The sequence below is a fragment of the Phocoena sinus genome, chromosome 1 (genome assembly GCF_008692025.1).
Source record: "Phocoena sinus isolate mPhoSin1 chromosome 1, mPhoSin1.pri, whole genome shotgun sequence".
Taxonomy (NCBI): Eukaryota; Metazoa; Chordata; class Mammalia; order Artiodactyla; family Phocoenidae; genus Phocoena; species Phocoena sinus.
This window is the reverse complement of record NC_045763.1, coordinates 76,535,477-76,558,891: the sequence shown is the minus strand read 5'-3', so window position 1 is coordinate 76,558,891 and position 23,415 is coordinate 76,535,477. Positions and strand designations below refer to the sequence as shown.

The following is a 23,415-nucleotide window of genomic DNA, read 5'->3' as shown; positions in this document are numbered from 1 at the left end:
CCTCTCTACTTAAACATTTACTTTTGTTTTAAGTTTATCACCTCAAAACCTGCTTAAATCATTTCCTTATTTTTCAAATAGGTACCTCTTCTAATTTCCCCATTGTCCCAGAGTATCATTTCCTTCTCTAATTCATTAATCCAAGTTCATAAACCCTCCGTGACAGGGTTTAATCCTGAGTGACTCTTTTCACTCTGTTACTCTATATCTTAAAACTCCCAAAGCTTATCTTCAGTTTGCAGTACATTAATTTGAAGTTTCTGATATTTGTAAGCTAACTATAATTTATTTCAGGTTTTTGAGGTTTGCTTAAAATCCTAAAAGGTTCTTTTAAAAAGGAACTTTTTCTTGTTCTTTTATATACACCAAAATCTAGTAAACAGCAGGTTGATTTACTGATTGTTGATTAGAGCTGTACAAATATGCTCCAAAGGGTCCTTTATTTCTTTTTTCCTTTCCTTTCTTTTAGCTTCCTTTCTTTCGCTCTTTCTAGAGGATAAAAGTTATTATCTCTTTTATATCTTTGGGTGTTAGTGATAGAAATTAAGATTTGATTTTGGTTCTTATTTGGAAAATTTTTTGTTACTAATTTCTGTTTTTTAATTGAGGTATGATTGGTATAAAACATTTGTTACTGATTTCTTAGACAGATGGACCTGTGAGCAGCCTCTTTTTATTCCCTCATTCATAGAATGTTATGACAATGTTTTAGATTAGAGAAACTGCCTGAAACTGCCAGTTTTTCAATAATTACAAACAGATTATGCCTTAGGGCATTCTGTTTCAGCATTAATGAACTAAAACCAACTTTTAAAAAGCTTAAGCAAAATTTAGCAGATCCATTGCTAGATGCCAGCCTTTTATAAAAGATCCTGTTTTTTAAAATTCAGTACTATGTAACCATTTTAGTTGATAACAAATCATTCAAATTACACTCCAAATTAATTAAGAATTACTAATGCGAATTTATTATTTAATAAAAATTAAATTTTTATTAAATTTAGAAGATTACACTTAATAAGAAATAGATTAGTAGGAATTACATTTGTATTAATGGGAAAACCAAAAGTTGGGATGAAAGACAACTGTGGTTAGTTATTTGGCTCAAATGGGGTTACTTTTCATAGTATGTCTTCACCTTTACCCTTGCAGGGTCTCAAAGGACATCCAGGGCTCCCAGGACTCCGAGGTGAACAAGTAAGTATTCTTCCTTTATAAGACTTGCATCTTCTCCAGTGAAAAAGACATACGGTAGGGAACTCCATTGAGAGATTATTTTCCCCTGTGTAACTCTTTCAATTTTTCTTAATGCTTTTTACTCTGTTTAGTACAGGAAAAACTTCTAATTTATTATTAAATCTTGTGGGTTTTTTTCATATCTTAGACTGACTTTCACTGTCTGCCTAACATGCTGCAGCAGTCTTAAACTTCCGTTGTTCATAAACCACTGTGAGAATCTCATAAATGCTGTGTATCCTGTCCGCGGATTATCCATGCTTGCACACACACTCATATGCACACACATATATGCACTGATTTTTTTGTACGTTTCAGGGGCTTTCCTGTTTCCCAAAGTCTATCCACAGCTGTTAGTTCCCTACCATTGCATGAAGGAATGCAAATAAATTTTAATAACAATCCAAATTAGAATGGCACATCTGCTGTTTGTTGTCCATTCTACATATACACATACATGTAAAAGTCAAAATAGTTCGGGAACTATTTAGTTTTTGATCATGTTATTCCTTCTCTCTCCCACCATAAAATAATGTATCATTATGTCATAGGAAGAAATAAAGTCATATCTCTTGTTTTCAATAGAATATATACTAGGCCAGTATGAATAAATCAGTGAAAAGTGTAGGAGATTAGATACTAACTAAGGTGACAAATCGTTATTGGAGATTTAGCAAAGAGCCTCAGGAAACCCTAAAGGGAGCTCCAGAAAGAAAAGTGATGGATTATCCCTGAGGGAAAGATAAATGAAGAAATAAAGCCAGTTTTCTCTTTTATTCATGTAAGAGGGACAATATACTCTATTCAGTCCCTGAGGCACAATTTTTCAAGATTGCTAATTACTAGACATGGCAAGCAATATATGTATCTGTAGCAAGTAAAATCTCAGTTTCCTGAAGATCATATGAGTGCTGAAAAGCATTTGAGCATTTATGGGAAAAAAAAATCAGAAGGGCAGGAGAGATTAGTTCCCGGGGAGGAAAAGAAAATCCCTAGAATACTGCTTTGGCAGAAATTCTGTGTAGATTTCAATGAAGAAAACCTGACACATCACAAGTAAGTGAAAAATTGACCATTTGTCAGTACTGACCAGTTTACTCGCAACTGTTCTATAACCTAGTTCTGTTAGTATACGTGTCATTGTTCTGAGGGTGGTATGCTTTTGAGAAGAGTCTGAAATCAGTTTTAAAGGTTGGAAAATGTATTATTGGAATCAGTTCTTTCTATTTTATTTATTTCCAGAAGTAAAAAGACAAAATTGGTGATAACTGTGAGGAACAACTAAAATCATTTTGCATTTTCACTGTGGAAACACTGTGGACATTAAGAGGAATGTAACTAATTAGCTAGGAGACATTCCCTTCTGGAAAATTTGTAGATATCTATAAACTGGCCAGCAAACACTTAGGAAAGTAATTATATCATCTGGGCAAGCTCTAGTAATAAGAGCTTTCATTACGGAGTCTTTATTAGTTGCCAAGCTGTAGTACTGTTAACTGGAAGTTCGAGTAGTATAATTATTTATTTAATATTTCCATATGTTAACTCATTTAATACTCCACAACACTAAGCATTATTGCAGTTACCCCTGCTTTTAAATATATTTTTACACATTGTTCTCTTTTCTCTACGCAATAATCCTGTGACCTAGATATTATTATTGTATTTTACTAATGAAAAAAACTAAGAGATAGGGAGGACCCATGCTGGCAGTGCTGGGACTGTCAGTGAAGTCTGACTGACTCAGAGCGTGTGCTTTAATTCTCAGAGTGAGAAGTGGGATTGGGGCAGGGTTACTATTCCTGATTTTTCCAGGGGTAGGGATATAACTTTGTGTCTGAATTCCTCCATTCGATCTACAGATTTAAGTGAGCCATTTTTTAAATGCAGAGTGAATTGAGGTATAGTGCTTTGTTTTGAGTTTCTTTTGAGCTGCTCTGGTTGTCCAAGTGATTTTAGGGTGTGGCTGGCATAGAATATGTTTGTGCCACATAAGACTGCTGAAAGCTTACTCGTTGACTTTGTTTACTGTTATTCCAGTAGAGCAAGATTTAATCATCCAGTGGTGTCCTCTTGTGTATTTCTCTGTGCAGCTGGAATGTGTTATATCTCTACATGTTATCTTAACACCCTCTATGGAAATCCGTTCAAAATCAGATTTCATTTATATCTTATAACAGATTGCTTTTTACTTGAGGTCAGTTAACCTAAGTTGGCTAGGAAACTAATGAAAGGGATGGTGATTGGCATTAGCCAGAACCTACAGAATGAAAACAGCCTTTTAAATTTATTTCAGTCTTTTCTATTGGCATAACCAAGTATAAAGTTTTGTGGATGTCTGGATATAGGCCTGTGTGTTTTAGAAATGGATGGGGAATAAAGGAAGCAGTTGTAAATAGACTGAAGCAAGTCTCATAATTAGAGGGCTTTCCCTAGAGTACTACTTTAAGTTATTTGCCCTTCAAACCTATACTAGGGAGGCAGCCTTGAATGGTGGTCTCTGGAGTTAGACTTGCTGATTTAAATTCTGGCTTCCTACTTACTAGCTGAGTGACTTCCCACTGGTGACAAACACTTCATGTCTTACTTTTCGCATCTGTAAAATAGGGATAATGGCATCTACCTTATAGGGTTTGAGCAGATTAAATAAGATAATACATATAAAATTCTTGAATTTTGGCACATGATAGGTGCTCAGTAAATGCTGTTATAGGAATAAAATATGTATTATATATAATATTAATAAGGTAATATCTAGTACATAAATATGGTTTCTGAAATTTATAGGATATAATCTCTCTACGTGTAGATGAAAATTTTTTGTTACTTCTCAGAAGGCAACTGTTTATTCACATTCTGTTAAGTTGTTCATTGCCATATATATGTATAGGTGTCTGTATGTATATGTATATATGTATGTATGTGTGCACATGTATATATATGTGTGTTTGTGCATACACACATGTGACAACTTTTGTCAGATTGTCTGAGTTCACATCTAGGCTCTGCTACTTACTCACTGTGCCATCTTGGGCAGGTTTCATAACTTCTCTGTATCTTAGTTTCTTCAAATGTAAAATGGAGAAAATAGTATCTATCTCATAGATGTAAAGTAGACGTAAAGTGGTGGCTTAGGATTGGCACATAAAAAAGTGCTAAGTAGGGCTTCCCTGGTGGCGCAGTGGTTGGGAGTCCGCCTGCCGATGCAGGGGACACGGGTTCGTGCCCCAATCCGGGAGGATCCCACATGCCACGGAGCAGCTGGGCCCGTGAGCCATGGCCGCTGAGCCTGCGAGTCCGGAGCCGGTGCTCCGCGACGGGAGAGGCCACAACGGTGAGAGGCCCGCGTACCGAAAAAAAAAAAAAAAAAAAAGTGCTAAGTAAATGATAATTGTTGGAGCAAGGGAAGGAAGTGGGAGACAACAGGGAGAAATGAGAGAAAACAAAACTGAGAGATGGATTCTGAGAAAAGTGGAGAGAAGGACAAATTAGGAGCCTACAAGTCTAATGGAATGGGAGGGTAAAAACTTTCCACTGTGATGCTCCATTTGCCTTTTTCTTGGTCTGTTTTTTTCTCTAGATTTTCCAAATTTTAGGAATTTCAAAGTATTTCTATTGTTAAACCGGAGGTAACACTCTTCTGTATACTTCAGATCAGAGGGGCAAAAGAGCTAGTGTCTTTTATTATCTCTTTTCCAAACAACAAACCGGAAATGAATTTTACATAATAAAGAATCTATGAAATTTATCACTGCTGTCACCATTTTTGGTTAAGTAAAGACAGCTCAACACATATTCTTCTGGTATTTCCTTGGTTGACAAAATTTAACAGACCTAAACTTTGAATAAACTGAATGAATGAATGAATGAATCATATATCAATGGAAGAAAGTAACAGCGAGTGGAGGTATTTCTTCTCACTTTTCCACACAGTTCTGCAGCAAGTTTCCTTTCTCATGCCTTTGAGACTCCATATATCAGCCTTCCTTGAGCAATCCTTGTTTTAAATCAGGCATACAAAGTTGTCAGTGCAAAATGAATTTCCCATCCAAAGTTACTATGTGAATATTTAGATAGACCTATGTCATGATACAGATATTTACCACTTAATATCCATTTACTTATCTTCTGGAGCTCATGCTCCAATAGTTAAGGAGAGTTGCAGGATGACTGAGACAAGAAGGAGTTAAATCCATAAAGATACTGGTTATTATGAAACGTACCAACTTTCTCTAATATGTTTTTTAAAGGTTATGTATCACTGGATTCTTCCACCCTAGATTTATCATTACTAATAATCAATGTCTCATTTAGGTCCCTAATGTAATGTGTTTATTTTTTTTAGCCATTTTATCTCATTTTCATTTTAAATAGATGACTTCAATCAGATAAGCAATGTGCAGGACCCTTAGTATTTTTATATGGAAAAAATATTCTTTCCAAACTTGGGTATTATGAATGCACCAATTTTGTTTCCTTGGGTTTCTTTTGACTTTGTCGTACTGTTTTATTATTTTTCATTTTAGGGGATTCCAGGATTCACTGGTAATATTGGTTCACGTGGTTACCCTGGCAGGCAGGTGAGGTAACTATATTTAAACTTCTGTCTTTATGTTCCTCTTGGTTAATACATTGTATGTTCTGATTTCAAGAGTTAATGTTCAAATGATAATTGGTTTACTTTTATTAAATAATGAATTACTCATAACAAAATAATTCCAAAAATTCTAATATCAAAATTGTAAAACTCCTTCAAAAATTTTACTGCAGGAAATTTTGCTTAAAATGAGAGTAGGATTTTTAAACAGGTTTGATGTGAGTAATATACAATGGAACCTTCTAAGTTAAAATGCCCAGTGTGCTAATAAAATGTTAAAACAGCCCTGCTACTGATTTTACAGTACTGCCACTGACTAAAACGAAGTAATGGTATGAGTTAAGACTCTATATGATAAGCAACATTTTTTAATAATACAACTATAAACACTTGGGACACAGTTGGCAACGCTACACATACCACTATCTGAATACTTTTATCTGAACTGGATTCAAGTCTTCGTATACTGTTGTGAAAATTCATTCTAATCATTTCGTATTTATTTCCCTCTAATTTCTAACTTTCTCTAGCTACTTCATGTAGATTAATAAGAGAACAAATTTTCTTTCTTAGGCTTTCATGAATTGATTACTTACTCTTGAAATTAATTATTCATTTAGCATACTAGAAAACTACATTTATATAAAATATCTCTTTCTATTTTTATATACTTTTTATATATCTAAAATGTATTTTAGATAAGTTAATTAGAAGTATTTTAAAAGAACACAGTTTTCCAATAAGAAATAACGTAAAAAATAAATTTTGTTACTGACAATGTGTTAATCTACTTTATTTAGATATCTAAAATATATTCGTGTATAGATTGTATACAGTGCCTCTTTTGGTTCTGAAATTCTAAAATTCCTTGAATATATATAGTCTTCATTAAGTATACAGAGTTCTGAAGGTTATACTTGTGAAATGATACATTTTATATGCCCTTTTTATTAATCTATTTATCTACAGCTCTTTAAAAAGTACTGTAGTATGATGATGATGCCTTTTATTCACACTAGGGTTTAGCTGGACCAGAAGGTAATCCAGGACCTGAAGGTGGACGAGTAAGTAAGCATTGTCATCATTTTGTTAAGTATGCTTGCATATGAGTAGAACGAAGTGTACAAAATACTTACCTTCACACTTCCATAGAAACTTTGAATGTAATGCAGGTTTAGCCTGGAAAGAAACACACTTATTAAATAGATATTTTCACTGTTAAGGCCATAGAGAGCAGTCTTGCGGTGGTAGGTTTTACATCATTCTTTGATAGCTCCTATATCTACATCATTTATTTTGCTAGCTCCTAGCAAAACGTCTGGTATGTTGAAAATATGTTCTTTAAGCATTTGTAGTATTATTTATGTGTGGACGTATATAGACCTAAGAAATAACGATGAAAGAAATATGAAGAGGCAAAAAATTCGCACTCAAGGCTGAGATAATAATACAAAAACTATCTGGAGTAAAGAAATATCTGCAGAGAAAGAAATAGGCTTATCACATTCAAGCATATACCATTGCACTTCCAACCGTTAAAGAAGTTGTTAGCCACTTTTAATCATTAAGGGAGTAAAACAAGAAAAATTACTGTGATGTGTTATGTTGTGTGCCACAAATTAAAATCAAAGCTGGTTCTAGGAAAAATTAGTAAACTAAATTTTTTTTTTTTAATTCTCTATTTTTAAAGCCAATTATTTTCTGGAATCTACATCTGCCTTATATTATCTTAAATACCTTTTTGAAATAAGGAAAACAAAAAGTATTTAGACAATATGTACTATAATGATGCCTTAATTTAAGAAAATTCTTAAACATTTTCAAATACTTCATATTTCTTTTGCTATCAATCCTATGAAGTAGCAGAACACATGTATTGTCTCCATCTTACAGATGAGAAAACAGTAAGGTATGGAACCGACGTGATTTGACAAAGTCATAGCAGAACTCAAACCAGCGTTTTCTCACCTTCAGCTCTGTACTGTTTTAGTATCCCATGCTGTCTCCACCCTTGCATTAAGTGAAAACATAATGGGGAAAAGTCATGTATTCTTTATTAGAAACTGCACCGAAAGCACATATTGACTTGGATTTGGAAAGCAAGAAGAGATTAGTGGACAAAGAACATGGGCTTTGGAGCTCGACAAGGACCGCTTTTTTTTTTTTTTTCTTAACCCCTTGTTTACTAGCTTTGTGACCTTAGATGTCGTTCAACCCTTCTGTGCCTCATTTTTCTTACCTTATTAAAAGGTGATAATGAAACCTACCTTTAGGTGGTTATGACAACTACCTGAGCTTAATTAATATTCTTAAGGCACAGTGCCTAGCACATGACATGCATTTTCTATGCAGATTTTATCATTATTATTAGAATTTGGGAGTTTCTTCTGCATGTGAGCTAAGCTCCTAGACCTGTTACTTGGCACTGTGCAGTTTTCTCTTACTACATTTTCTCATCTTGCTTCAGTGATTCCTATAACTTTTCTAATTCTTCTTTATATCATTTTTGTACTATATTATACATCCTTTTGTTGCTTTTTTCCCCATTTGTACTGACAATTATAGTGTAGGTTGTAACCCTTTTTAAGTTTTTTTAGGTTTTGATGGCCGACTTCATAAAAGCATTAAAAAAAACAAATCTAATCCTTTTCTGACTAATTTAATTGATTTAATCCTTTATTTTTCCTTTGGGAGTGAGGGAAGAGTCAGAAGATTCACTTCTCTACGTTTCATATTCACGAAGAGTCTCAAATGTAGACTTTAGACATTAACTCCAAATATGGTTAAAAAGACAAAAATCATAAAATCACACTGACAGGATTGTTTTTCATTTAATTTGGGTCCTGTTACTGGTCTATACCACATGCTATACAATATGAATTAATATTTTTATAAATCATGATAAATTACCTTTTGACTGGCTCCATTGTTTGACTGCATTTTTTGGTGTTAAGATAATTATTTAAAAAATGTAAATGTTTAAAATAAGTCATTTTGTAACCCTCCTTTGGTGTTTCTTTGTGTAATAACGTGCTAGGTGGCTCAAAAAGTAGAAGTATGTAGGCCTCCCCCGACCTTTTAGTGGCCCTGCTGGTGACACAAAATTGCCTCTACCTGGATATACAACCTTCAGTCCAAAAAAGCAAACACATATGTGCTTTTTGTTTAATTTTTTTTTTTAATTTTTTGGCTGTATGGCATGCGGGATCTTACCTCCCTGACCAGGGATCAAACCCGAGTCCACTGCATTGGAAGCGTGGAGTCTTAACTGCTGGACCACCAGGGAAGTCCCTTATTATTTTTTATGTTTCTTGTTTCATTACATACTAAACTCCAATTTAGTGGTAGTGTTTTGAGAATGACCACAACCCCATATGATTTCTTTGGTGGATGCAGCTGACATTTTATTTCTGTTAGAATCAGCATAATAATTATCAAAAAAACTTTATGAAACACCTACGTAATTACTCATAGCATTGTTCCCTTTAAAATCTTTACTTGTGGGCTTCCCTGGTGGCACGGTGGTTGAGAGTCCGCCTGCCAATGCAGGGGACACGGGTTCGTGCCCCGGTCTGGGAAGATCCCACATGCTGCGGAGCAGCTGGGCCCGTGAGCCGTGGCCGCTGAGCCTGCGCGTCCGGAGCCTGTATCTTTACTTGTAAAATGTTGTGCTGGTACTCTGTGCAGACTTTGTTGAGTAGAGGTTTAGCTCCTGAGTCTTCAGTTGAGTATTTAGTTTACTGAGAAGTGTACATCAGTTAGGGTGTTTGCTCTTTTTATTTATAAGCAAAACTCCAGTTGTGTATATTAAAACAGAAGTTAACTGTTTTTAAACTTGAGGCCACCTGTAGTTGATATTTCTGAAAGTACATGTAGCTTGTCATCATAATCGTAAATGTTTTGGTATCAGAAATACTTTTGGATGCTTCATTTTAAAAGAAACCTTCTCCATCCTTCAGATGCTTGGCTTTCAAGCAAACAAATTATAGATGTTTTATCATTAAAGTTAATTAGAAGGAAACTATTTTTCTCTTTTATTTTATGTTTTGCTTATTCATTCATACACTCTGTAGAACATAGGAATTTTAAAGGTGTTTTTCCTTGTCAAAGAAAAGTGCTTGTCTTACTGTGGCAACACCCAACTAGCTTTCACCCTCAGGAGCTAAATGCTTCCCATGGTTCTTATTCCAGGAAACTTGGAAATGATTCCTGAGACACTTACTTTAAAAAAAAATATTGTGGTAATACATATTTAATATAAAATTCACCATTTTACTTATTTTTAAATGTAAGTTCACTGGTGTCATAGTCCAGGCTGCTATAATAAAAATTACCATAGACTGGGTGACTTAAACAACAAACATTTATATGTCACGGTTCTTCAGTCTGGGAAGGCAGATCCAGTGTTTCATGAGGGCCCACCTCATGGCTTGTAGACCGCTACCTTCTTGCTGTATCCTTATGTGGCAGAGAGAGCAATCATATTTCTTTCATATCTCTTTTTAGAAGGGCAGTAATCCCATTCATGAGGGCTCTACTCTCATGATCTAATTCCCTCCCAAAGGTCCCACCTCCACATACCATCGTTTTGGGGATTAGGCTTCAATGTTTGAATTTTGAGGGGGCATAAACATTCAGTCCATAGTGGGAGGCAATAAGTACATTCACATTGCAGTGCGGCCATCACCACCGTCCATCTCCAGAACTTTTTCATCTTTCCAAACTGAAACTTTATATCTATTGAACAGTAACTCCCCATTCTCCCTTCCCCCCAGCTCCTGGCAACCATTCAACTTTCTGTCTCTATGAGTTTGACTACTCTATGTACTTCATTTAAGTGGAATCATATAATATCTATCCTTTTATGACTGGCTTATTTCACTTAGCATGATTGTCTTTGAGATTCATCCACCTTGTGGAATGCGTCAAGATATCCTTACTTTTTCAGGCTGAATAATATTCCATTGTATATATATGCCACATTTGTTTGTCTTTTCATCTGTTGAACATTTGGGTTGCTTCCACCTTTTGGCTATTGTGAATAAAGCTGTTCTAGGTGTACAAATGACATTTACTTTTTCAAAACCTGAGTTCTTTCTTAATGTATACTATTATGGAAAAATTTACTCTGAAAAGGCACCCATTCTCTAAGTCAAAATAAGTAGACTTTATTTCCGAATTTAGTCAAAATGGCCTCCTGTATCTCTTCTTCAAGTTCTTTTATACCTTGGGTTTCCTCTGTGTTCATAAAACCATTTTTCTTCTCCCATCTCCATCCAGTTCAGCCTCTCAGTGGTTCAGGGAAATTTCTCTTTGTTTCCTCCTAAGAGCTCTATTCTACCCTTAAGTCTTCTGACCCATCTGCCCTTCAAATCTTACATCACTGTATGAGCTCTTTCTATGAGTCCCACATCTCCACTTCCTTGCCAAGATAATTAAATTTAAATGCCTCATCACCACAATCTCAAAATGACTAACAGAACTCATCCTCTTTCTACTAAACTATTAGCTTTCCTATTTGTTTTCCATATTTCTATCAGTGGTTACCATTTGCTTATCAGTCCAGTATAAACCTTAGAATCATCTTTGCCTCAATCCTAGAGATAGATACAAAGACCAGTTGAACCACTGTAATCCAAATGAATTCTATAAACTGCAAATTTGATTATATCAAAACTCTGTCTAAATTTTTTTGAATGCTCAGTATAAATCCCAAACTTGCCATCATCACATAAAAGACTTTTCATGATGTAGCCACTGTTGCCTTTCCAACCCCCACTCTTGCCTACCAATCACGCAGAACTATTTGCAATTCTGTGAAAATGCCATGTCATTTTATTTTGATTGATTGATTGATTGATGACACATTGTTAGCCCTGCATAAAATGCCTTTCCTTTCCTTCAAGACTCAGCTTAAATGTTGCCTCCTCTGTAAAACTTTCCTAAATCTTCCCTCTAGGCAAAGTTGGTCATTCTGCCTTCAAAGCTTCTATATCTTGTATTTATCACATCACATAATCATGTCACAATTATCTTATGATATTACAATTGTATGACTCTTTTTCCTAATAAACTATGAACTGCTTGAGGGCACTGATTTTCATATTCATTTTTATAATTCCAATTCTTGGCACACAGTGGGCACTAAAATGATGTTTTGTGAATGAGTGACCCAGACTCATATTCCTTCAAATTTGGACCATTGAAACAGCATTCTAACATATTTTCCTACATTCAGTGTTTCCTGTCTTGGGTGTATTCTGTATCCTGTCCACAGATTAATATTTTAGAAAAACAGCTTAACATCAGGGCACTACCACACTCCCCCAAAGTCCAGTAGCTTCTTAATCTAAACTATAAAGTCTAAAATTCTTAGTCTGAAATTTAAGGCTCTCCTTAATCCATTCTCTAAACTACTATACACTTTATTAAATTGATGAAACAGGTTATTATTTGCCACAGGTGAGATCTAACTAAAGTATGGTAGTATAAAGTAGCTTCAATTGTTATTTTACTCCTTGTTTCTCAGACCTATTGGAATCTCCCTGAGGGCACAATGGGTCTGCTTCTCTCCAAAGCATCTTACATGTAAGAAACTGTCAGTTAACCATTTACAAACGCTCCCTAAGTCCTCTCTATCTTGTCTCTGCTTACTGTAGTGCTGGTTGGAGCGTTCTTTCTCCATCCTCTGCTTATCAAGACTCTATCTACTCCACAGGCCTATCTCAAGTGCCAGTCTCCTTTGAAACCTCCTCTGACTGCTTTTACCTCCTGCCACATTGGAATGAATCTCTTCCTCCTCCATACTTCTTTTTCTTGGATACCTCCATTCTGCCTTACAATTTAGTTAATTGTATATCTGTGTCTTCTGCCCTTTGTAATATTCAATGTAGAAAAGAATTTGGGCTTGTTGATTTTTATTAGCCACTATGCCTTAAGTTACATTTCCTACTTTTTTTTTTAATGAAAAGATTGAACTGTAATTTCTAGAAGAAAAGACACAAGATTATCCAAACTGTTATGCCTTATAATTTCATATTACTAGGAATAAATTTTAAGTATCTCTATTTAGAATTATTTACAGGGTGAATATTTAAGTGAGATAATACAAAGATTATTTGCTTACTTTAAGGGTTTCATTGGCTCTCCTGGAGAAGTAGGACAACTGGGACCTGAAGGAGAAAGAGTAAGTCTATTTCCTTCAAATATTATTTCTAACGTGATATACTTAGGATAAAGTATAACAGGGCTCATAAACCCAGATGTCGGGCAGTGAAACAAGCCAGCTTTAAGAAAAGTCACCTACCAGAATTATAATTAAACTCTCTTAAATTTTACTGAATTGTGTTCTAGGTAAGTGAGGTGATATAAATATTTATGGTTAGCAACTTTAAATTTAACTTTTAAAAAACACAAATTGATATTATCTAATTATGAAAATTTTATTTTGTAGTTGATCTTTAATTTGAGTAGAAACTCTTGGCAGGGTTTGTATTTTACAATGCAATGTGTAATAAATCAACTTCAAAAGATATATTTGTTTGTTTAATAGTGGAAGATAGCTGTTCATAAATGTAGGTACTTGTGAATAAAGTAGAATCTTTGCCAAATATTTTGTTATACTTATAAAAATTAACGAAGGTACATACAGAGTTCTGGCGTTCCATCTTCGTCATATCTAGTTTTCAGTGCCATATGCGGTTCAGTGATTTCTAGCTGCATTTCTTCATCTACACTGTCAATATTAATTTAAAAAAAAGTAGAATCAAACAATATTAGCATATTCTCAGGTTTGAAAACAATCATATTCCAAATTTAGCATTTAACTCTATTATTATACAAGTGCTGTTCGGGCAAATTTTTTTTCATGTCTGGAAACTGATTTTTGCAAATGAAAATAAATCCGATCATTCTTTGCTAGATGAATATTTCAAATGTATAGTTTTTTGAGTGAGTGAATTAAATCACATTTTCTTGTAGTTACTTGTGAATGCCTCCACAGAGAAGAAACATTCAGAGTTTACATGTGCTGTAATGACAATCAAAATGTTTAGTTGTCTATGGTGAGAAGAGGTGAAGATATTCCTGTGGTGAGCGCACAGGTCATTTCTTTCACTTGCAAACAATATCTTCAGTGTGATCCTACAACTAAGCCACTTAACTACTATGTAATACAGCAGACTTACAGATGATGTTTCCAATCTATCATGCAAAGAATTGAACTGCTTCTTATAGACCCAAAGGAGTATATATAGTTTACATTGTTAATTACTGTGCTGCTTATGATACAATCCTTCCCTGACCTGTTGGAATGAAGTTATTTCTAGTAACTGATGTAATAAATAAACGAAAGTTATGTGTCCTTGCAAAATGTCATCATCTTGAATTCAAGGATCCCTGTGACACTGGCTATCAATAGGCACAATGCCTATAATCATACTCAGTAATTTCGACTAGTTTATATGAATATATCAAGATTGTCTCAAATCATAAATATGAGACCCTTTTGTGATATTCTGCCTATTATAGGTACCATGTCCTAATATTATTAGGCTACTTCAAAATTCTCACTAAAACCGTGAATAGTATAGCTAACTGGGTGGTCTTATTATGTTATGAAATATATAAGTAGAGAAAAGCCAAAGAAAATAATGTTCTAATCACTCCTGAAAACAAATGGGAAGAAAAAGTTCTTTCTGGAGTCAATAATATACACATGCATGTATATATGAAAAAGTTCTTATATAATTCTATCTGCACTATCCTTAGGTTTTCTGCTGAGATTTACTGAAGCTACTAAAGTTTTAGAAAATAATTATTTTTCTTAAATGCTTGGCTATATTATGTAAAGATGCATGAAACCCTCATGAAATGAGTCATCTTGCTCATCTTTGGACTCTTTTTTCAATAGAGAATATTAGATGAATATTTATTAAACACTGTTGAATTGAAGTAAACGGATTACTTTAACCATTGATATCTGCTAACTTGTCTGTATATACAAAAACCCCAAGCTACATGGTTCTGACATATTTCTTAGTCCCTAAGGCTTATAAAAGTGATTATAAGTCTCAAAGGATTTTATCAGTTAGTACACTTTGGACTGCAAGTGACAGAAGATCCCATTTCAAATTGGCTTCAAAATGAGGAAATTTAAAATAAATGATGATAATGATAACAGCAAATGATTTATTGAATGGTTACATCTATATGCAAGGCTCTATGCAAATACCACATACGAATTAGCTCCTTTAATCTCACAACACCCAGTGAGATAGGTAGTATTATTTGTCTCACTATAGATGAAGAAAATGAGGCATACAGAGAGACACACTTACCTAAGACTGTATATAGGTAGTAAGAGCAGAGCCAGGATTTGAACATAGATATTCTGGCTCCAAAGACTGAGTACTTAAGTACTATGCCCTACAGCTGCTTCTTATGACCAGAAACCCATAGGTTAGGTGGGATCTAGGCACAATATGGTCCTGAGCACAGTGATATCATTATCCTTCTCTCTGCTTTGCCTTGACTAATGCTGGCTTTATCCTAAGGCTGGTTTCTCATATGATTGCAAGATTCCCAGTGCAAGGGCTAAATATGTCTTTGTTTATGTCCAGCCAGAGACAGGGAGACAGAGAGGAGGTAATTGTCTGTTGGGTACAGAAAATAAGACTTCCTGTTTGTCTGGTTGTACCAACTTTGGTTGCATGCCACCTCTGGACAAATAACTATCACCAGAGGAATGGCGGGATCCCATTTGGAAATACGGATGGGATGGATTTCTGAATAAAATCAGAATTTTTGTTATGAAGAAGGAAAGGGGCCACTTGAGTTAAAATAATACATTGAAGCTTTTCTGAATATCACACCAGTTTAAAGGATAACTTACTTTTCCCTTTGGCATACTTCATAAATTGATGGTTGAGAAAAAATAACTCATTAATTGATTCAACAAATATTTACTTTTTTGAAGTATAGTTGATTTACAATATTATATTAATTTTAGCTACACAGCATCTTGATTCAGTATTTTAATAGATTATACTCCATTAAGGGTTATTAAAAAATAATGACTATAATTCCCTGTGCTGTTGAATATATATCCCTGTTGCTTATCTATTTTAAACATAGTAAATTGTATCTCTTAATCCCATACCCCTATCTTGCCCCTCAATCCTTCTCTCTCCCCCCTGATAACCACTAGTTTGTTTTCTGTATCTGTGAGTCTGTTTCTGTTTTGCCATATATATTTGTGTGTTTCATTTTTTAGATTCCACATATAAGTGGAATTATCACACAGTATTTATCTTTCTCTGACTTACTTCACTAAGCATAATATTCTCTAGATCCATCCACATTGCTGCAAATGTCAGAATTTCATTTTTTATGGGCATGTAATACTCCATTGTGTGTATGTGTATATGCGTGTGTGTGTGTATATACACAAGCACATATATCCATATGTGTGTGTATATATATATACACATGTATGGATATATTTATCCATTCATCTGTTGATGGACCCTAGGGTTGCTTTCCATATCTTGGCTGTTGTAAATAGTGCTGCTATGGACATCAGGGTGCCTGAGTCTTTTCAAATTAGTGTTTTCATTTTTCCCAGATATTTACCCAGGTGTGAAGTTGCTGAATCATATGGTAGTTCTATTTTGAGTTTTTTGAGGAACACCAATACTGTTTTCCATAGTGGCTGCACCAATTTACATTCCCACCAACAGTGTAGGAGGGTTCCATTTTCTCCACATCCTCGCCAACATTTGTTATTTGTGTTCTATTTGATGACAGCCATTCTGACAAGTTTGAGGTGATACCTCATGTGGTTTTGATTTGCATTTCTCTAATAATTAGCAGTGTAAAGCGTCTTTTCATGTGCGTGGTAGCCCACTGTATGTCTTCTTTGGATGCTGGGAAAACTGGACAGCTACATGTGAAAGAACATTAGAACATTTCCTCACACCATATACAAAAGTAAACTCAAAATGGATTAAAGACCTAAAAGTAAGATCTGAAACTATAAAACTCTTAGAAGAAAACATAAGCAGAACACTCTTTGCCATAAATCACAGATCCAAAAATAAAATGTTTTTTTAGATCTGTCTCCTAAGGCAAAAGAAATAAAAGCCAAAATAAATGAATGGGACCTAATTAAACTTAAAAACTTTTGCTCAGCAAAGGAAACCATCAACAAAACAAAAAAACAACCTACTGAATGGGAGAAAATATTTGCAAATAATATGACTGACAGGGAGTTAATATCCAAAATATATAAATAGCTTATACAACTCAATATCAAAAAACCAAGCAACCCAATCGAAGAAGAGAACAAATATTTACTTTTGACTTTTTCATATTCTAGGGTGCTCCTGGGATCCGTGGAAAGAGGGGTCTTAAGGGAAGACAGGTAATTTGATTCTTGTTTTATGAGGTACGGTTTAGAGGAGTATAATCTAATTATATGCATATTTCTCACCTGTTAGACTACAAATGTAGTTGTTGTTCTTGTTATCCACAATCCATCTCATTCAACAGAGTTTAAAATTTGCCACTTTAACAGCCTATCCCGTAATACCTGAGAATGTGAAGGAGTATTTAGATTAAAAAGTAACTCGAAATGTAACACTTCTAAACCATTTAATATACCAGTGGGAGAGACCTTTATCCCCATGACAAGGTGCTAAAATTAAAATGTCACAGGAAATACATGAACAATGTAAAACACTAATGATAGCACTATTCACCCTCATGTTTTAGAGGTTTTTAAAATGCCTGCTTCAGATGTTAGCTCAGAAACTAGTTTCTTATATTTTCATGTTAAAAAAAATCAAGTAAAGTAAATTCTTCCAGATAATATAATAATTTCAGAGATGGGAGGAAATTTTGACATTATCTAATACTCCATTATTTAACAAATGAGAAAACTGTAGTTCAGAAAAAGCATCCTCGGGTTATCCTGGCTGTGTTAGTATAGCTAATTAGCCACCTGCTTTTCACTTGTGCTGTTTTTTATTACAATTCAAAGATATTTATTAGGGTAAGACATTCTGTGCTATACTCTGCTCTCTACTCTGTGAGGAAGAAAATTGTCTTTAATAACAGCTTTTCTAAAACTTTGGTGTGTATAATTAAAATCCTGATTATAATACTAAAGGATTACAAATCTCACCAGAATGTTAATATCCTTTTAAAGCATTTTATTCTTTGAGCTTTGCAATATTTCTTGAAGATAGAATAGGACAGTGACACTATTATATGGGTGAGGAGAACGAGGCTCAGTGACATTAAAATACTTGCTCAGAATCCCATAGTTAAAAGTGATAAAGAATTGAGCCCAGCTCCTTTGAATGTAAATCCAAGATCCTTTTCCTTACTACGTAGATATTTCTGCTGTCTGTCTTCTACCTCACACTACTTAGAAGAACATGCTTTATGTTTTCATGACATATGGCCAAAATGTGATAAACTTATTTTATTTTTTATTGGAGTATAATTGCTGTACAATGTTGTGTTAGTTTCTGCCCTACAATGAAGTGAATCAGCTATATGTATACCTGTATCCTCTCCCTCTTGGACCTCCCTCCCACCCCCCACCCCCAATCCCACCCATCCAGGTCATCACAGAGCACTGAGCAGAGCTTCTTGTGCTTTATAGCATGTTCCCACTAGCTGTTTGACCCATGGTAGTGTATATATGTCAATCCTAATTTGTCCCACCCTCTCCATTCCCCCCCCTGTGTCCACATGTTCATTCTCTATGTCTACATCTCTATTACTGCCCTGCAAATAGGTTCATCTGTACCATTTTTCTAGATTCCACATATATGTGTTAATATACAATATTTGTTTTTCTTTCTGGCTTACTTCACTCTGTATGACAGATTCTAGATCCATCCACATCTCTACAGATGACCTAATTTCGTCCCTTTTTATGGCTGAGTAATATTCCATTGTATGCACATACCACATCTTCTTTATCCACTCATCTGTCATTGGACATTTAGGTTGTTTCCATGTCCTGGCTATTGTAAATAGTGCTGCAATGAACGTTGGGGTGCATGTGTCCTTTTGAATTATGTTTTTTTCAGGGTATAGGCCCAGTAATGGATTACTGGGTCATATGGTAGTTCTAGTTTTAGTTTTTTAAGGAACCTCTATACTGTTCTTCATAGAGGCTGTATCAATTTACATTCCGACCAACAGTGCAAGAGGGTTCCCTTTTCTCCACACCCTCTCCAGCTTTTATTGTTTTTAGATTTTTTGATGATGGCCATTCTGACTGGTGCGAGGTGATACCTCATTGTAGTTTTTTTTTTTTTTTTTTATGGTACGCGGGCCTCTCACTGCCGTGGCCTCTCCCGTTACGGAGCACAGGCTCCAGACGCACAGGCCCAGCGGTCATGGCCTATGGGCCCAGCCGCTCCACGGCATGTGGGATCCTCCCGGACTGGGGCACGCACCCATATCCCCTGCACCGGCAGGTGGACTCTCAACCACTGCGCCACCAGGGAAGCCCCCTCATTGTAGTTTTGATTTGCATTTCTCTAATAATCAGTGATGTTGAGCATCTTTTCATGTGCCTCTTGGCCATCTGTATGTCTTCTTTGGTGAAATACCTATTTAGGTTTTCTGCCCATTTTTTGATTGAGTTGTTTGTTTTTTTGATATTGACCTCCATGAGCTGTTTGTATATTTTGGAGATTAATCCATTGTCTGTTGCTTTGGTTGCAAATATTTTCTCCCATTCTGAGGGTTGTCTTTTCATCTTGTTTATGGTTTCCTTTGCTGTGCAAAAGCTTTTAAGTTTCATTAGGTCATTTGTTTATTTTTGTTTTTATTTTCATTACTGTAGGAGGTGGGTCAAAAAAGATCTTGCTGTGGTTCATGTCGAAGTGTGTTTTTCCTACATTTTCCTCTAAGAGTTTTATAGTGTCCGGTCTTACGTTTAGTTCTTTAATCCATTTGGAGTTTGTTTTTGTGTATGGTCTTAGGTAGTGTTCTAATTTCATTCTTTTACATGTAGCTGCCCAGTTTTCTCAGCACAACTTATAGAAGAGGCTGTCTTTTGTCAATTGTATGTTCTTACCTCCTTTGTCATAAATTAGGTGACCATATGTGCATGGGTTTATCTCTGGGCTTTCTATCCTGTCCCATTGATCTATATTTCTGTTTTTGTGCCAGTACCATACTGTCTTGATTACTGTAGCTTTGTAGTATAGTCCGAAGTCTGGGAACCTGATTCCTCTGGCTCCATTTTTCTTTCTCAAGATTGCTTTGGCTATCAGGGTCTTTTGTGTTTCCATACAAATTGTAAAATTTTTTGTTCTAATTCTATGAGGAATGCCATTGGTAATTTGATAAGGATTGCATTGAATCTGTAGATTGCTTTGGGTAGTACAATCATTTTCACAATATTGATTCTTCCAATCCAAGAACATGGTATATTTTTTCATCTGTTTATGTTATCTTTGATTTCTTTCATCATTGTTGTGTAATTTTCTGAGTACAGGTCTTTTGCCTCCTTAGGTAGGTTTATTCTGAGGTATTTTAATCTTTTTGTTGTGATGGTAAATGGGATTGTTTCCTTAATTTCTCTTTCTGATCTTTCATTGTTAGTGTGCATAGGAATGCAAGAGATTTCTGTGCTTTAATTTTGTATCCTGCAACCTTACCAAATTCATTGATTAGTTCTAGTAATTTTCTGGTGGCATCTTTAGGATTTTCTATGTATAGTATCATGTCATCTGCAAACAGTGACAGTTTTACTTCTTCTTTTCCAATCTGTATTTCTTTTATTTCTTTTTCTTCTCTGATTGCCGTGGCTAAGACTTCCAAAACTGTGTTGAATAGGAGTGGTTTCACTTTAAAGATTTTAACATATTAAGATAAACTTACAAAACTGTCAAGAAATGAAAAGTAAGCCAAACATTTTGTTTTCTTGCAATTACATTCAACATTCAAGTTAATCTTGTAATAATTATAACAGCAGAAACTGTACCATCATCATTACCATCATCACCAATTTTTAGTCTCAAGCACTTTGTTAAATATTTTGTATGCCATCTCATTTGATTACACTCTATTATACTTCTGAATGTTAGTATATTCTTTACATTTTATCTCTCTTACACATATCCCAATAGAAGTACCTCTCTTATGTGTCAAATATCTAATCTAAATATGCAGATTGGGCTGTCTCAAAATTGATAGTAGGTGAAATTCATCTTCTTTATTCTTGTTCTCTATTCTATGTCTTGATTTTTTTTCATCCATCTCCTACCAAAGTATGCTGTCAGTAAAAGAACTAATTAATTTATTTATGCTATTATATTATTTCCAGTGCTTAAAGTGTTACCTTACCCATTAGTAATTATATTTTAAGTATAGTTTAAGACAGAATAAGTAATCTTTAATGGTGGAATTTTAGGCATTGCTGAGGAAACATTTTCACAGAGTCTCTGTGATATATCACTTAAGTAGCTACCATCTTTATTAATATAGCTGGTCTTATATAGATATTAACTTTATCTTTCCTTGGGGGGGACTGCATTGGGTCTTCGTTGCTGCATGTGGGCTTTCTCTAGTTGCATCGAGCAGGGGCTACTCTTGGTTGCAGTGCGCGTGCTCTCTCATTGTGGTGGCTTCTCTATTGCTGCAGAGCACGGGCTCTAGGTTCGTGGACTTCAGTAGTTGCAGCATGTGGGCTCAGTAGTTGCAGCACACAGGACCTAGAGCACAAGGGCTTCAGTAGTTTTGGGACACAGGCACAGTAGTTGTGGCTTGTGGACTCTAGAGCACAGGCTCAGTAGTTGTGGCGCATGGGCTTAGTTGCTCTGCGGCATGTGGGATCTTCCTGGAGCAGGGCTCGAACCCATGTCCCCTGCATTGGCAGGTGGACTCTTGACCACTGTGCCACCACAGAAGTCCCTTAACTTTATCTTGACAATGTATAGGTATTATCTACTTCCCTACTCTATAATGAGCTGTAAAACCGTCCATGGAAATTTATAGATAACTTCTGGTTTCTTACTCCATAGGGAATTATAATATTATCCAACAGATGCTATTGAGTTCAAAAGAGGAGTTCAAGAAAACTGTGGAAAGATAGTGAATGGAATGATCACTGGGTTCTTTTTTTTTGAGTGCACTGTTCTTTATATTAAAAAATTTGTAAAGTTTTATTTCTTTAAAGGTATATCCCTTTGTAATAGATTTAGATCTTAGAAAAATTATATTTGAAAAACACATGCATTCCATTTCTCCTAAATAGTGTTATAAAAAAATCTGTCTAGTGCTGTACTGTGTCTTGTATACTATATGTACTTTCTCGTTTTTACCACAAAATGATTTGACCATGTTTATGAGGAAATCACTGTACTTAGACTAAGATACAGTTACAACCACAAGTCAAATTATGCCCAGGTTGACCTCAGAGACTGTTCCAGAATATTATCCTATGCATAAATGCTCCACCATGTTATGTTTATTATAAGTAAAATCATCTTCAGATATCTTTGACATTAAGTAAGGGCAAACATATTATTATGGGATATTATGTGGCATGAGACACATTTCAATTTAGATGATTCAAATTCCATGAGAAGAAAGGTTACTTATTACTGTTATAATAATAGTAAAAGGAAAATATCTTTTGATAACATTTCCACTCTCTTTGACGTGGAAAGATATTAGGTGTGTGAACACAAATATGGCCTTTTTCTCTTGGTCATTTATTAAATTATGTATACTGTTTGTTGTTATATATGAAGTAGATATTCAAATACGGCAGCAGAATTAAAGGATCCAGGCCAACATAAAGAGCTGACAGAAACCATACATGTGAAAGAAAATACAGAAACCTGGAAATGCTGAAATCTAAAAAGGACCCATTTAAGAAATTTTTGGCTATGCATATGTCAAAGACTGTTAGGTCCAATCTTCTGCTGGTTTCATAGCTATTTAGAAGTGTAGGTTGGTGCTTCATTAAGATACAGCTATGTGGATCCCATCCATGTTATTTCATTTACTGTCCTTAGAATTTCTAAGATGTACTTTATTATAATCACCACTCCCCTTTAATTAATTTGATTAGTCTTACATTGTAAATGAGCTTGTTTCCTCAAATTTTAGGTAGATACAATTACTCAGCCTTTGAGCATAGCATATGATTCAGTCTTTTAAAAATTGAAGTATAGTTGATTTACAGTGTTGTGTTAGTTTCAGGTGTACAGCAAAGTGATTCAGTTATACATGTATGTATTCTTTTTCAGATTCTTTTCCATTATAGGTTATTATAAGATATTCACTCTAGTTCCCTATCCTATACAGTAATAGTTCCCTATCCTATACAGTAAGTCCTTGTTGTTTACCTATTTTATATATAGTAGTGTGTATCTGTTAATCCCAAACTCCTAATTTATCCCTTCCTTCTCCCCCTTTCCCCTTTGGTAACCATAAGTTTGTTTTCTATGTCTGTGAGTCTGTTTCTGTTTTGTAAATAAGTTCGTTTGTATCACTTTTTTAGATTCCACATGTAAGTGATATCATATATTTGTCTTTGATTACTT

At 34.9% G+C, this 23,415-nt stretch overlaps 1 protein-coding gene across 1 annotated transcript in view; it reads left to right on the top strand.

The window, feature by feature from the left end:
- The window catches only part of COL24A1 (collagen type XXIV alpha 1 chain), a 368,814-nt gene that overhangs the window by 45,178 nt on the left and 300,221 nt on the right, over positions 1-23,415 (top strand). The window contains exons 7-11 of the mRNA XM_032642687.1: positions 1,153-1,197; positions 5,763-5,816; positions 6,853-6,897; positions 12,966-13,019; positions 17,211-17,255. Coding sequence (XP_032498578.1) covers positions 1,153-1,197; positions 5,763-5,816; positions 6,853-6,897; positions 12,966-13,019; positions 17,211-17,255 — 243 coding nt within the window. The remainder of the gene's footprint in view (positions 1-1,152; positions 1,198-5,762; positions 5,817-6,852; positions 6,898-12,965; positions 13,020-17,210; positions 17,256-23,415) is intronic.